General features: G+C 42.8%; 1 protein-coding gene across 1 annotated transcript in view; it reads right to left on the reverse strand.

The window, feature by feature from the left end:
- Window positions 1–15,272, reverse strand: part of CA4 (carbonic anhydrase 4) — a 60,834-nt gene extending 45,562 nt beyond the window's left edge. Inside the window, exon 1 of the mRNA XM_077296236.1 lies at window positions 15,157–15,272. Within this exon, the coding sequence (XP_077152351.1) occupies window positions 15,157–15,217 (61 nt within the window). The 5' untranslated portion in view covers window positions 15,218–15,272. The remainder of the gene's footprint in view (window positions 1–15,156) is intronic.
- Between the last annotated feature and the right edge of the window lie 2,114 nt (window positions 15,273–17,386).

The following is a 17,386-nucleotide window of genomic DNA, read 5'->3' on the forward strand; positions in this document are numbered from 1 at the left end:
GAAAATAAAAATTTGGGGGCAAAAAGATCATTTTTGTAGAAAAAATGAGATTTTTTATTTTCACGGCTCTACGTTATAAACTTCTGTGAAGCACTTGGGGGTTCAAAGTGCTCACCACACATCTAGATAAGTTCCTTAAGGGGTCTAGTTTCCAAAATGGTATCACTTGTGGGGGGTTTCCACTGTTTAGGCACATCAGGGACTCTCGAAACGCGACATGGCATCCGATCTCAATTCCAGCCAATTCTGCATTGAAAAAGTCAAACGGTGCTCCTTCACTTCCAAGCTCTGCGGTGCGCCCAAACAGTGGTTTACCTCCACATATGGGGTATCGACGTACTCAGGAGAAATTGCACAACAACTTTTGTGGTCTAATTTCTCCTGTTACCCTTGTGAAAATAAGAATTTGTGGGCGAAAAAGTCATTTTTGTGAAAACAAATGCGATTTTTTATTTTCACGGCTCTACGTTATAAACTTCTGTGAAGCACTTGGGGGTTCAAAGTGCTCACCACACATCTAGATAAGTTCCTTGGGGGGTCTAGTTTCCAAAATGGTGTCACTTGTGGGGGGTTTCCACTGTTTAGGCACATTAGGGGCTCTCCAAACGCGACATGGCGTCCGATCTCAATTCCAGCCAATTCTGCATTGAAACAGTCAAACGGTGCTCCTTCACTTCCAAGCTCTGCGGTGCGCCCAAACAGTGGTTTACCTCCACATATGGGGTATCGGCGTACTCAGGAAAAATTGCACAACAAAATTTGTGGTTAAATTTCTGTTTATACACTTGTGAAAATTAAAAAAAATGGTTCTGAAGTAAAATGTTTGCAAAAAAAAGTTAAATGTTCATTTTTTTCTTCCACATTGTTTTAGTTCCTGTGAAGTACGTAAAGGGTTAATAAACTTCTTGAATGTGGTTTTGAGCAGCTTGAGGGGTGCAGTTTTTAGAATGGTGTCACACTTGGTTATTTTCTATCATATAGACCCCTCAAAATCACTTCAAAGGTGATGTGGTCCCTAAAAAAAACATGGTGTTGTAAAAATGAGAAATTGCTGGTCAACTTTTAACCCTTATAACTCCCTAACAAAAAAAAAAATTGTTTCCAAAATTGTGCTGATGTAAAGTAGACATGTGAGAAATGTTATTTATTAACTATTTTTTGTGACATATCTCTCTGATTTAAGGGCATGAAAATACAAAGTTTGAAAATTGCAAAATTTTAAAAATTTTCGCCATATTTCCATTTTTTTCATAAATAATCGCAAGTAATATCGAAGAAATGTTACCACTAACTTGAAGTACAACATGTCACGAAAAAACAATCTCAGAATCAGCGGGATCCGATAAAGCGTTCCAGAGTTATAACCTCATAAAGTGACACTGGTCAGAATTGTAAAAATTGGCTCGGTCATTAAGTACCAAATTGGCTCTGTCACTAAGGGGTTAAAGAGCTGCACACTACAGCTCCGTTGATTGAATAGTGGCCAAGGTCAAGTACTGCACAATCACCTTATTGATTTAAATAGAGGGTGGATGTGTAAGAGGCGGCCGCAGCCATTATATAGTTGACAGAGCTGTGCTGTACAGCTCTGTAACTGAGCATTTCCGGCCTCTGCTGACACCTGGAACAGCTGATCAGCTTATTGCCTGGAATGCCAGATGTTTCACACACACACCCTGATCAGACATTGATGACCTATCCTAAGGATAGGCATCAAATTTTAAATCCCAGATGACCCCTTTAATTAAAGTGTATTAGTAAGTTCTACATCTTGCTATTGTAAACACATTTACTCACAATTGTTGGAGCTGGACAACCTCATTGACATTTCTATATCACTGGATATATGTACTATAGTTTATGAAATGTCATAGCCATTGATGATACATAACTGTAGTTAAAGGAAACCTGTCACCTGAATTTGGCGGGTCCTTTTTTGGGTCACATGGGCGATGTTTTCGGGTCTTTTATTAACCCCTTTTTTCCCGCTGGCCGCACGCTTGTCGCGAAATTGACTTGACGTTGATTCGCTTTCCTCCCTAGTTAACGCGTGCGCAAAGCAATCTTGCCTTGCGCACGCGCAGTATGCTTTGCCCAACTGCGGGCAAAGCCGAAAACCATTAGTACGCATGCGCCGGCGCACTATGTCCCGGAAGTATTTCGCTGTGTTCCGGGACATAGTGCGCCGGCGCATGCGCACTAGTGGTGCAGCGCCCCAGAGATCTGGTCATTGCAGTAATGTTGCTCTGCCACTAAGGGGAGTGATGTTACGTCTGATTGCACAAAAGGAGTTCACCTGACCAGGTATCACAGTCACACACTACATTTCACACTTCAGCCACCAGGGGGAGCAAAGGGTTCTATGTATTAGGCCACTGCTCACAATCTGGTAAAACTGGGGGCTGGATAGGAAGTTAGACAGAAGATGACTGGGTTCGATCCAGGCAACATCCTGTGGCAGAGGGTGTTGCGGGAGAAGATTCAGGGGGGTCTCTGTCAGGGGTGGGACCCTGGCAGTGACCTAGCGAACAGGACAGAACGTTACGGAGCCGCGCCTGCACTCGAATGCGGCGGCATCTTAAGAAAGGATACAAAGCGAGATATATTGTGGAGAAGTGAGAAACGAGATCGCAGCAAATAGGAGATAAAGCCAGTAGGAGTCGTGCCCCGAGATCGGCAACATCCTACTGAGGCGCGTAGCTGGTGGCCGGAACGCCGAGGAAGTATTGGGCTCCAAGCAGTACTTCAAACAGCGGCAGGACAGTTGATTATAGGTTGGCTGTGTCACCTAAAACACCTAAGCAGACACAGGGGGCAATTGTGGGAGAGGGGCGACGCTAGGGTCCCGGAAGAACTCCAGGCCTACCCGTCATACGGGTGCGTCCTAGCCATATCATCTGGGGGACGGAGAAGAACATCAGAACAGATACGAGTTGTGAGAAAGAACATCAGAAACAGACACAACAGTTGTGAGGACTATCCCGTGGTGCTCAGCAGGGAGGTACTACAACACACAGGCGCTAGAAGGTAGGCACTGATTTCCACCTGCAAAGGAAACTCTGGATGTGCCTTCGGACCGGCCGGTCTCAGCCAGCCCTGTTAGCAGTACTCTGGATTGCGGATCCCAAAGCCTACAGTAAAGAGGTAAAGAGACTGCAACCCTGTGTCCTCGTTATTCATCGCGCCTCGCACCACACATCATCACATCTTTCATTGGACGCCCCTTAGCAGGGTCACGGACCGGGTCTAGCCACCGTGACAACCCCAGGACTGAGACTGAGAGGCCCGGTATCGAGTACCCAGCGGCCCTGCATCTGGGGGCGCTCCAACTTGGCATCACGAACAGGATCTACTTAAGCCTGAAGATCAGGTCATGTGTGCCTTGGAACTGTGTCTGAATTGTGCTTGAACTGTGACTTATTGCAAAGACTGTGTGTTGCTATTTGCCGTCAAAAATGCCCGCCAAAACCGCCGCCATTACAGCGCTACGAGGAGCGCAGAAGAAGAAGAGGGGCGTGAAGTGGGCGTACACGAGCTGGAGAGCGCGAAAGACAATGGCCGCCCAGTCTGAATATTTCTGTATCCTGAGGACGTGTCCGTCTGCAGCTGAGACCCACCTCCTGATCTTCTATGGCAGGCAGAGACCGAAGAAACGAAACTATGACTCAGATGAGGTGGGACTGGAGACCAGAGAAGGCCTACGGAAAAGAATGGCCCCGCACCGACCCCCGTCACCGGAGGATTACTCCGACATGCCCCCGTTGGAGGATTTGGATCCATGGGAGCTGCCCATGGGGCATCCCATGCCTGAATGGTCCCCAGTCTGTACGCCTCCCTCAGGAGAGTGGAGTGGCGCCGGAGGAGTTACCTCAAGCGTAGGTACTCAGTGCCGTGACTCCCAGGGAGGACGCCTCACCTCCGCACCTGAACCAGTTACCACTGCGACCACTGGCTCCCCGGTGGCCCCGCCGCCTGACCCCAAATTACCGGGGGGACACGACCTCGGGCCCTTCCCTTGGGGAGAATACCGGAACCATCTAATCGCGGAGTTCCAGCGGGAAGTGGAGCGGGAAGCGCGAGGCGAGCTGCTGGAGGGCTCCTTGCCGAAATGGGGCATTGTTATCGTTTACCAGCCCCAGGAGGGGAAAGGCTTCGTCCAAGAAATTGGAGCGGCCCTGAGAGTCCGCATCACCCGGGACGAGGTGGAGCCCTGCCTGTGTGGAGACGGCGCTAAGGCCCTCCTGAAGCCAGCAGATGTGGTGATGTATCGCCGGCATTTAAAGGGAAGAAGTTGGTGGGCCCGGGATATGCAGCGCTGTACAGCCGTCCTGGCGGTATCCAGAACCGAGGGGGAGCAGCTTGCCGCTGAAGCGGCTGCAGCAGCCTCTGCCGCCGCCGGCATTATCCATCGGCCCAAGCAGACACTCATCGCAGCGCAATACCTGGTCGTGCAAAAGACCCAAACTCATGGAGTGTACCTGGCACCGGGAGTGGACATGGAGTCAAGCCTGCCTGGCCCACAGAGGGCCACCTGTCAGGTAAAGCCCCGATGGAGGCCGCCAGAACAAGAGTAAGCTCCGATACTCTGCAACTGTAAATAGTTACTTGTTTGTATTCCTGATGTTTTGCTGCTTTAAACCCGACCAGGGTTATTCTTAAAGGGATCCCTTTGTTTACCCGGGATCCCTATTGGTTTTGCTTTTTGTTTTTCTGCTTTTTGTTCATCATTGTTTTAAAGACTGCCGAATCATGGACGGTGAATGGTTCACAAACTGTATTGTAAATAGTTCGCACCTTCTTAAAGGTGCCCTTTACTGGTTTTACAAAGTGGAGAGCTTTTTGAAGAGACTGTTCCTGAGTACAGCATGGAAGCTCTTGCCTTAAACGGACTTGCAGATAGAAAGAGTCTGCATTACCTCAAAGAGACTTGGTTCCCTCTTAAAGGGAACGTTCACTTGTTGCACTTAAAGTATAATGTTGCCTTAAAGAAAGTAAATAGTAATAATGTTTTACATAGAAGTAATATGTAGTTAGCTAGATAGTTATAGGGAATGTTTAATGATGTTACTAGAGATTGAGGACAGGAAAGAGTTGAAAGCCGAATTTCAATAAAGTAAACCCGTAGGGGTTAGTTGGTGAGTCCTCCTTAGAGCCATAGAGAGATGGTTAATTGATCCTGTACTAAGAAAAGAGGCAGTAGGCCTGGGCAGATAGACAGGCGGTCCTGCATATGAAAAATCAGAGAGTAAAAAGAAAAATGTTGCACTTAGAAAAGAGAAATAAAGAAAAAGTTAATTTATATTTCAGAGTTTTATAGTAAGCCTTTAGTGGGTTCAGCCTATACGCCCTTAAAGGAATAAGTTAAATTATTGTTCAGAATTTGCACTTAGTAGAATACCCGGCTGGGTAATAGAAGTTATTTATAGTTAGAAAATTAGGATGTTATTTAAAATATTTAAACATGTTTCAGTTTGTAACGTTCAAGAGTCCTCACCTCCCATAAAGGGAAGCACTGTTATATTTACTTGTTCATGGCATTTCAACATTTTGCATGTCTTTTGCTAACATGTATTGTTGTTCTTCTTCCCAGTCCAGGAGTACTGGATTTAACCAGGGGGGAGTGCAGCGCCCCAGAGATCTGGTCGTTGCAGTAATGTTGCTCTGCCACTAAGGGGAGTGATGTTACGTCTGATTGCACAAAAGGAGTTCACCTGACCAGGTATCACAGTCACACAATACATTTCACACTTCAGCCACCAGGGGGAGCAAAGGGTTCTATGTATTAGGCCACTCCTCACAATCTGGTAAAACTGGGGGCTGGATAGGAAGTTAGACAGAAGCTGACTGGGTTCGATCCAGGCAAAATCCTGTGGCAGAGGGTGTTGCAGGAGAAGATTCAGGGGGGTCTCTGTCAGGGGTGGGACCCTGGCAGTGACCTAGCGAACAGGACAGAACGTTACGGAGCCGCGCCTGCACTCGAATGCGGCGGCATCTTAAGAAAGGATACAAAGCGAAATATATTGTGGAGAAGTGAGAAATGAGATCGCAGCAAATAGGAGATAAAGCCAGTAGGAGTCGTGCCCTGAGATCGGCAACATCCTACTGAGGCGCGTAGCTGGTGGCCGGAACGCCGAGGAAGTATTGGGCTCCAAGCAGTACTTCAAACAGCGGCAGGACAGTTAATTATAGGTTGGCTGTCTCACCTAAAACACCTAAGCAGACATAGGGGGCAATTGTGGGAGAGGGGCTACGCTAGGGTCCCGGAAGAACTCCAGGCCTACCCGTCATACGGGTGCGTCCTAGCCATATCATCTGGGGGATGGAGAAGAACATCAGAACAGATACGAGTTGTGAGAAAGAACATCAGAAACAGACACAACAGTTGTGAGGACTATCCCGTGGTGCTCAGCAGGGAGGTACTACAACACACAGGCGCTAGAAGGTAGGCACTGATTTCCACCTGCAAAGGAAACTCTGGATGTGCCTTCGGACCGGCAGGTCTCAGCCAGCCCTGTTAGCAGTACTCTGGATTGCGGATCCCGAAGCCTACAGTAAAGAGTTAAAGAGACTGCAACCCTGTGTCCTTGTTATTCATCGCGCCTCGCACCACACATCATCACATCTTTCATTGGACGTCCCTTAGCAGGGTCACGGACTGGGTCTAGCCACCGTGACAACCCCAGGACTGAGACTGAGAGGCCCGGTATCGAGTACCCCGCGACCCTGCATCTGGGGGCGCTCCAACGGTTTTCGGCTTTGCCCGCAGTTGGGCAAAGCATACTGTGCGTGCGCAAGCAAGATTGCTTTGCGCACTCGTTAACTAGGGAGGAAAGCGAATCAACGTCAAGTCAATTTCGCGACCAGCGTGCGGTCAGCGGGAAAAAAAGGGGTTAATAAAAGACCCGAAAACACCGCCCATATGACCCAAAAAAGGACCCGCCAAATTCAGGTGACAGGTTCCCTTTAAGCTTTAGAAGGGATGTCTAAAATATGAAACAAAATGTAGACACACCCCATTAAGCATATTCCAACATCTGGAATTCTAACTACTACTCAACTAAGATATCTGTAGAAATAATTCTGGATTTATATTTAATTTAGATCAACACACAATTTAAAGTCAAATAACATCCTAATATGTATAGGGGATTTATCACAGAGGATATCGGAGGGAGAAGGGTTGGTTAGTTTGAATTTACACACCAAATAATTTTGGTCTTCTTGGACATAGTCCGCCACCAGTGGTGTCTGGTAAGAGCATTCTCATTGTTTCCAATGCAAAATATATAAATGTTAGTGTTTTATGTATATGAGGAAAGAGGAGAAATTGAGTGAGCTAGCCAACAGCTATCTAATGTGCATGGCCGCCTCTAGCAGTGAATGCCACAGGGGGTAACTCACAAACTCTGGAACTTTCTCCTGTCTATTTGTAAATATATTAGTAAATAGAGAGTGGAGTGCCTTCCTATGCACCTCTAGTTCTATATCAGATCACTAAGAATGGAATAGGCCCTCCAGTTTCCCAACCACGAAGCACAGGTTCCTTGGTAGATCATAGGCTGAGAGTAGACAATATATTTTTCCTAGCGGTTCAATCTCAATGTTAAATAATTTAAAGGGGTATTCCTATGTCCAAGATCCTATCCCAATATGTAGTAGGTGTAATAATAATATTAGCAAATAATTTCAATTAGAAACGTAGTATAGTTTTTCTGATTCGCTAAGTCTCTTTCCTCATGTAAACTCTGATAGATATACAGTTGTGCTCAAAAGTTTACATACCCCTGTTTAACTGTAAAGCACTACGGAATATGTTGGCGCTCTACAAATAAAGATTATTATTACTATTATTATTATACCCCGGCAGAATTTTTGCTTTCTTGGCCTTTTTTCAGGGAATATGAATGATAACACCAAAACTTTTTCTCCACTCATGGTTAGTGGTTGGGTGAAGCCATTTATTGTCAAACTACAGTGTTTTCTCTTTTTAAATCATAATGACATCCCAAAACATCCAAATGACCCTGAAAATTCTATAGATAGATAGATAGATAGATAGAGTGGGGAAAAACATATTTAGTCAGACACCAATTGTGCAAGTTCTCCCACTTAAAAAGATGAGAGAGGCCTGTAATTGACATCATAGGTAGACCACAGCTATGAGAGCAAAATGAGAAAACAAATGCAGAAAATCACCTTGTCTGATTTGTCAAGATTTATTTTGCAAATTATGGTGGAAAATAAGTACAGTATTTGATCATTTACAAAAGTTCATCTCAATATTTTGTTATATATCCTTTGTTGGCAATGACAGAGGTCAAACGTTTTCTGTAAGTCTTCACAAGGTTGGCATCAGACCATATGACATTCTCCCAATACTCTTCTGGATAATCCAAATGCTCTCTAGCAAACTTCAGACGGGCCCAGACATGTACTGGCTTAAGCAGGGGGCCACGTTTGGCACTGCAGGATCTGAGTCCCTGGCGGCGTAGTGTGTTACTGATGGTAGCCTTTGTTACGGTGGTCCTAGTTCTATGCAGGTCATTCACTAGGTCCCCCGTGTGGTTCTGAGATTTTTGCTCACCATTCTTATGATCATTTTGACTCCAAGGGGTGAGATCTTGCATGGAGCCCCAGATCAAGGGAGATTGTCAGTAGCCTTGTATGTATTCCAAACCAAGCTGCTTGCCTACTGCAGATTCAGTCTTCTCAGCCTGGTGCAGGGTTACAGTTTTGTTTCTGGTGTCCTTCTTTGGTCTTCACCATAGTGGAGTTTGGAGTGTGACTGTTTGAGGTTGTGGACAGGTGTCTTTTATACTGATAACAAGTTCAAACAGGTGCCATTACTACAGGTAATGAGTGGAGGACAGAGGAGCCTCTTAAAGAAAAAGTTACAGGTCTGTGAGAGCCAGAAATCTTGCATGTTTTTTAGGTGACCAAATACTTATTTTCCACCATAATTTGCAAAATAAATCTTGCCAAATCAGACAAGGTTATTTTCTGGATTTGTTTTCTCATTTTGACTCTCATAGTTGTGGTCTACCTATGATGTCAATTACAGACCTCTCTCATCTTTTTAAGTGGGAGAACTTGCATATTTGGTGGCTGACTAAATACTTTTTTTCCCCACTATAGATAGATAGATAAACCCAGGAGAGACATGAGTGTTCATTTAACTGTAGGTTGATAGCCAGAGAGTGGCATATACAGTAGACCAGGGACACACCAGAGGGAGATCACCTTGCCGTGGTTGATGGGCATACATGAATTGGCCAATTTATGCGCTAAGAACCTTCATTTTCATTAGTTTTTGTAAGTACATCTTTTTGAGTAGTAAAATCTATGTTCCATATTTTTTATGTTTTTTCAGTGTTTTCACATGGCCTAAACTTATGCATATTGCTGCTGTGTGTTCATTTCTCTATATAATGCCGTCTCGCAGCTTGCACATGTTCACACTTAGGAGGAGCTGGTCAGTTTTTTCTGTATATTTAACTATTGCATGTTGGCTGCCTCCAGCCTGATTCTGCACTCCTCCCATTGACCTGCAGGTGGCCATAATCAGTTCTACCTGCCCATAAATTGTAGGCTAAACCCAGGAGAGACATCAGTGTTCATTTAACTGTAGGTTGATAGCCAGAGAGTGGCATATACAGTAGAACGGGGACCCATCAGAGGGAGGTCACCTTGTCATGGTTTATGGGCATACATGAATTGACCAATTTATGCGCTAAGAACCTTCATTTTCATTCATTTTTGTCAGTACATCTTTTTGAGTAGTAAAATCTATATTCCATATTTTTAATGTTTTTCGGTGTTTTCACATGGCCTAAACTTATGCATAGTGTTGCTGTGTGTTCATCTTTCTATATAATGCAGTCTCACAGCTTGCACATGTTCACACTTAGGAGGTGCTGGTCAGTTTTTCCTGTATAGATAGATAGATATGGGGTTGCTAGATAGATAGATAGATAGATAGATAGATAGATAGATAGATAGATAGATAGATAGATAGATAGATAGATGTGGGACAGATAGATAGGTAGATCTTTATTTAGGACCTAACATGTGATCATGGTTATTGACCTTACTTCAAAGGCCAACAAGGGATTTATAATCCTGTAGGTTAATAAAGTTTTAATTGGCATCATATAAAGCAGTGTACAAGTGTGCAAAAGATCAATTCAGAAAAATGGCTGTGTTTTCTGCTGAGATTTGTACTCTCCCCAGTTTACAACCTCTTTTCTAATGTAGTTAGTAGCATTAAACCAATACAACCTTGTGCTGTATTTATTAATAGTGATTTGATGGCTAGAGATGAGACATGACAGCTTTGCTCCAGATAAGCCTTTCATATATTTTTCTGTAGTTCTCTTACCTTGAGGGAAATTTACTAATTTACCACAGAAAACAAGTCTCATTGTAAAAAACACACCCAAAGCAAACATTGTTATTTATAAGAAAAAATGTACAAAGTACAGTAAATGCTTATTATGCAGCAAATCAGTGTCTCTAACGCATTTACCCATTTAAGGGTTATTTTATCATATATATTAATTCCCATATTTCTCAAACTCAAATTCAATAGTGCCCATATGTACAATGTTTGATCTACAGATATACAGTATAATGTCATTATATCGCATTCTCAATAGCTATTAATATGATACCAATGCTTCTAACTACAAGTAAAGAGCACAAGGCATAGTAACATGGGGTCAAGACATCTTTTCTATTCTGTCACCATAATCTCTACAGATATAATGTATAGCACACAATAGGTTAAATGGGGGTAAGATATGGAGGTATGGGTCACATGAATGATACACAATCATCACATTCTTCTTTTTTATGAGATACAGAATATATTTCTCAATGCATAGAAAATCTCCATGTGACTATATCTCTCCCCCAATAGTGTGAGTAATCGGGGTTATTAGATATCATTGGGTGTCTGCTTTAGAGTACTCTATTACTGGTATTGTGACTAAGTAATTTCAATTAAACCAACAAAATACTACTTTTTAATACATTTCATTCCACTACTGTCAAGCCTATATTTACATAGCATGAGTGTTGTACTGACTGTCAGAGAGGAACATGTATTGATATACTTTATCTTGTATTTTTTTAATATAAGATAACCCATAGTCAATGTCAATTTACGGTACTCTTATAAAATGACATTCTACATTTGGGATTATATCACTTTATGTAAACTGTGGTAGAAACCAAAAATCTTTATAATCTTTCCACATGATGTTAGTAATTTGTCTAATTATGATGACTGACAGGCAGTAAAATATTCAGCTTAAATGTTCTGATATTTGGCACCGTGTGCTGGAAGCTTTCCTCTTATCAGTTACGTACAACAATGCCTATAATAATATTCTGTATACAGAATAAAATAATATTTTCAATAGATCTGCTCTAGGGTGCAAAAAATACAGCCCCTGAACGTAAAAAAGTAGCATTTGCTTCTTCTTAGCTGTCCATGTGATTTGTTGTCCTGGGGATTTATGGCATTTATTATTTTATTTATTTATTATTGTACATTTTTATAGCGCCATTTATTCCATGGCGCTTTACATGTGAAAAGGGGGCAAATATAGATAAATACAACTAAACATGAGCAAAAAAACAAGGCACACAGGTACATAAGGATCTATTTTGACTTATTTTGTTAGATTAGTCACCTTTCTCCATGTAGTTTCATTTCACTACAACTCTCTATATAACTAATATATAAAGATAGATATGAGATAGATATATACAGTATTTTGCAGTTTATAAGACGCACCCCAAATTTTGAGGAGAAAATTTGTAAAAAAAAAACTTTTTTTAAATAAAATTATGGTGTTTCTTATAATCCATGCTTCTTATTGCTTACTGGGGGTGGTGGCTGCGGTGAAGCGGGGTCTCAGGGTTGCTGCTGGAGGAGGCAGGAGTGGAGCGTTGCGGCAGGCTGAGATTAGGGGTTCTTCAGATGTGCAGCGCGCCATTGCGGGTGTTTGGTGCTGTGGCGGCTCTGCTGACATTTTGGGAAAGCCCAGAGCCCCTGCAGTTACACGAGTTACCATATGGTGGACTCCGGGAAAATGGCTGCGGGGGTCAGCGCATGCGCAGTTTGAGATCTCAGCACCAAGATCTCGGGAGATGAGATGCGAGATGATCTTGGTGCCGGGACCTCCATCTGGGCATGCGCCGCCCCAGCAACTATTTTCCCAGAGTCCACCGCACAGTAAACCATGTAAGTGCGGGGGCTCCGTGCTTTCCCAAAATGTCAGCAGAGCCCCCACAGCACTGGACACATGCAGCGGTGTGCCACACATCTGAACACCCCCTAATCTTAGCCTGCAGCAACGCTCCACTCTTGCCTCCTCCAGCAGTGACCCTGGACCCTGCTCCACCGCGACCAGTAAGGTATATCCGCATTATAAGACGCACACCCATTTTCCACCCAAATGTCCTCCTAGGTATAAAATCATAGAATGTTAGAGTTGGAAGGGACCTCCTGGGTCATCTGGTCCAACCCCCTGAACATCAGGCATTGAACATGAGGATTTGAAACACAGCATTCATTTGTGATTAACTTGATATTTTTTCATTTTTATAAATGCCAAAGACAGATTTACCAAAAGACAATTTCCATAACTTTTGGAGACATTTAGGAATAAATATTGAATTTTACTTTTATCCATCTGGTAAAAAAGTAAATATGTGGAACTGATATCCAATGTAACCAAATGATCATGATATTATGTGCATGGCACGTTGCGATTTTGTGATATTACTACTGAACTCAGCTACTGAAAGTAATTGATATATTTGTTTGAAATTTAGACAGACAGGACAGAGATGAAGATTTGTTATGTAAAAATGGCCCAGGTGTTAAAAGTTACACAAGTTCCAGAAATGAGACGTTTGCATAGATAACTTGGCATATTCAAGGTTATACTGCAGCTGTTTGGTTATAAAGTTTGGGAGGAATGTACTCAGATTGATAAGACCCCCTACCCAGAAAGAAAAAAACAGGAAGGCAAAATGTGATAACTAAACTTATTTTGGGTTCTTTAAAAAGGTACAGTAGTAGTAGTGTCTTCATTCTAAGCCTAGAATGCTCATATATATTGTAGTTTACATCTTTATGATATTTGAAGGAATCTGACAAAGTTGTTACCCAGACATTTATGGGGCCAAAAATACATTTCAATCCCACCAGAAAAACAGAAATCCACATCATAGGAAAGTTCTGGTAGCATAGGTGGTTGAAAAAAGACTGATATTGCACACAGTGGTGTAACTGTCCTCCATGCTGATGATGTTCAGACCAGAAAAAAAGCTGGGCTACTGGTGTATAGCATGTCAATGTTATTGATACAATAAATAGATATATTTTTTACCCCACAGGCACTAAAATTGTTCCCATGTATTAATACAAATTTCAAGTCAAACTAAATGCTAATTCTCTATATCTTATATGTCTTCAGATAGACTTGAGCGTTGATTCTAAGTCAGCAAACTGAAATATTCAAAGACTTGAATAATTGTGACAATGACAGAGACTGATCTATATGTAAAAGCAAAGTTAAGCCTTAGGGTACTGTCACACTCTGCAACTTTCCAACGATCACGACCAGCGATACGACCTGGCCGTGATCGTTGGAAAGTCGTTGTGTGGTCGCTGGAGAGCTGTCACACAGACCGCTCTCTCCAGCGACCAACGATGCCAAAGGCCCCGGGTAACCAGGGTAAACATCGGGTTACTAAGCGCAGGGCCGCGCTTAGTAACCCGATGTTTACCGTGGTTACCAGCGTAAAAGTAAAAAAAAACAAACAGTACATACTCACATTCCGGTGTCCGTCAGGTCCCTTGCCGTCTGCTTCCCGCTCTGACTGAGTGCCGCCGTAAAGTGAAAGCAGTTCACAGCGGTGACGTCACCGCTGTGCTCTGCTCTTCTTACTTTCCGGCCGGCAGTCAGTCAGAGCGGGAAGCAGACGGCAAGGGACCTGACGGACACCGGAATGTGAGTATGTACGGTTTTTTTTTTTAAACTTTTACGCTGGTAACCACGGTAAACATCGGGTTACTAAGCGCGGCCCTGCGCTTAGTAACCCGATGTTTACCCTGGTTACAAGCGAACGCATCGCTGGATCGGTGTCACACACAACGATCCAGCGATGACAGCGGGAGATCCAGCGACGAAATAAAGTTTCAAACGATCTGCTACGATGTACGATTCTCAGCGGGGTCCCTGATTGCCGTAGCGTGTCAGACACTGCGATATCGTATGGATATCGCTGGAACGTCACGGATCGTACCGTCGTAGCGACCAAAGTGCCACTGTGAGACAGTACCCTTAGGCACACATGATATTTTGCATGCCATAGTTACTATGGTATGTATATGTATCTATCTATAGATGTATCTATCTACCGCATGTCTATCTTTCTATGGATCTATCTATAAATCTGATTACGGTATCTATATTATCTCAATGAAAAAGCAAATAAAACAATATGGAAAACACGCATCCCACGTCTTCATGTACCGTTTACAATGTAAACACGAACCTACTATATCAGTGGTTTCTTGACTCTAAGGTGGATTCTGGGCACATCAAAAGGGTAATATTGGTTTGCACTGACAGTGATTCACTGAGTAGGTTTTCTGTCTGTATAACTTGTATCTAGAATAAATGCACTGCACTTTTATACTACAGAAATACATCCAAATTGCGTTAGTATTATAACGTTAAATTAATGTAAACTTCGATTAGTGATTACAAAGCATAATATAATAATAATTAACCACTTTGGATATCATGTTAATTGATAAGAATAACTGAGGTCATGATTTCCAGCCTCCCCTAACTTTTCCCAGTAGTTAAGATCATCTTTATCTGTCAGATAAAATAATTGATAGGTTTAGTTCAGCTGTTTCAATTATCACATCTTCATATAAATTCACCAACACAAAAGCAATAATTTTGCATTTTTCACTTCAGCCTTTCTGTGAAAATGTTGCACTGATAAACGATGTATGAGTTCTGTAACAATTTGCAATCTTTTCCTTATTTGTGTACAATGAACAGAAGACAATGCAATTTGTCAATGAAATGCAAGGCATCAGGAAAAAGATGAAACCTGGCTTACCTTCTGCTGCAGAAGATGTGACAGCATGCAGCATGAGGGAGAGGAACAAGTAGAATGTCATTTCTGCAGAAACTGATGCCTTCAGTCAGGATCAATCAGCACCTTTACACTGTAATCGTATCTCTGCTGAGACTTTTTATACAGGAGAGGGCATATTGCAAGGAAGGTGAACTCCTCCTTTTAACTCCTCCTTTTACTGAGTATTTCTTGTATCCAACGATAAATAAAACTACTTCATTGTGAAATTACAATGCCAATAGATAGATTTATTTCTAGCAATAACAAGGAAACTATATGCATGTTTTATGATATAGCTTGAAATCAGAGAAATGGTTAAAGGTAACCTGTCAGCTGATTCACGCTTCCCAAACTACCATCAGCATCAGAGAATGGCTCCTGCACTACAAACTCCTGATTTACTCTGAAACACTATGGCATTTTAGGGAAAAACTTAGTTGAAAGTGTGGCCAGAGACAAGGAGGCTAGTCTCTGCCAGTTTCATCCTGATCGCTCAGTTAGATTGACAGGTCTCTCTCTGTATACACAAATAGTGGGAAGCCAGCAAAGATGCCGTATGGGCCTGATTCATAAAAGCTTTCCTAAACTTTTGGTGCACCAAAATTGTGCAAATTTTTGTATTTTCACTACAAAATAGATGGAGCTGGAGCGTAGATGGTGTGTGATTCAACAATTGTCTAATTCTTGATGAGCTGTTGCGTTCAATACGCTAGAAATCTCACTCCGGTCACTGACTAGAGCAAGATTTCTGGTGTGGAGCATGAGACGCTTCAGATGCATAAAGAGGCGGGCATCTCTTCATGGTTCATGAGTGTCTGACTCCATCAAGTCCTCTCATGAAATCACCGGTTTTGATGAATCTGGTCCTATGTCTCTTGGATTATTCAACTTGTCTCCAGGCGTGCTCTGAACTATGTTTTTTTCTCTTATATCTATATATATACATGTGTTGAGTGTACATATGCAGTACATAATGTGTGTCTGTATATGTGTATACATTATGTATCTATATATATAATTGCCTAAGGGGTACTTCCATCTGTTTTTAACTTCCGTCTCTCTGTAACGGAAATCCTGGGTCACGGCCAATCAGCGAGATTGGGGTGGGATTTAAACACTGCTTCACTTTTTACTATTGATGCTGCCTATGCAACATCATTAGTAAAAACATACAATGTTAAAAAAAAATTAGATTCTCACCTTCCGAAGTCCGCCGCCCTCCGCGCCAGCCATGCCCGCTCCTCACGCTCCGGTCCCAAGAATGCATTGTGGCAATAACCCGAGATCACGTGGTGGTCTCGCAAGACCGCTACGTGATCACGGGTTATTGCCGCTAGGCATTACTGGGAACGGAGCGTCGCGACAAGCATCGGTAAAGGCCTCGCCTGGATTTGGGGGCCGACGGAAGGTGAGTATATAACAATTTTTTATTTTAATTGTTTTTTTAACAGGGATATGGTGCCCACATTGCTATATACTACGTGGGCTGTGTTATATACTATGTGGGCTGTGTTATATACTGTGTGGGCTGTGTTATATACTACGTGGCTATGCTATATATTACGTGCCTGTGCAATATACTACGTGGGCTGTGCAATATACTACGTGGCTGTATTATATACTGCGTGGGCTGTGCTGTATACTACTTGGGCTGTGTTATATACTGTGTGGGCTGTGCTATATACTATGTGGGCTGTGCTATATACTACGTGGCTGTGTTATATACTGCGTGGGCTGTGCTATATACTACTTGGGCTGTGTTATATACTGCGTGGGCTGTGCTATATAGTATGTGGGCTGTGCAATATACTACGTGGCTGTGTTATATACCGCGTGGGCTGTGCTATATACTATGTACCTGTGCTATATACTATGTGGGCTGTGTAATATACTATGTGGCTGTGTTATATACTGCATGGGCTGTGTTATATACTGCGTGGGCTGTGCTATATACTATGTGGGCTGTGCTATATGCTACGTGGCTGTGTTATATACTACGTGACTGTGTTATATACTGCGTGGGCTGTGTTATATACTACGTAGCTGTGCAATATACTGTGTGGCTATTCTATATACCATGTGGGCTGTGTCATATACTACGTCGCTGTGCTATATACTATGTGGGCTGTGTTATATACTACGTGGCTGTGTTATATACTATGTGGCTGTGTTATATACTGCATGGGCTGTGTTATATATTGTGTGGGCTTTG

The sequence above is a fragment of the Ranitomeya variabilis genome, chromosome 3 (genome assembly GCF_051348905.1).
Source record: "Ranitomeya variabilis isolate aRanVar5 chromosome 3, aRanVar5.hap1, whole genome shotgun sequence".
In the NCBI taxonomy this organism is placed as follows: domain Eukaryota; kingdom Metazoa; phylum Chordata; class Amphibia; order Anura; family Dendrobatidae; genus Ranitomeya; species Ranitomeya variabilis.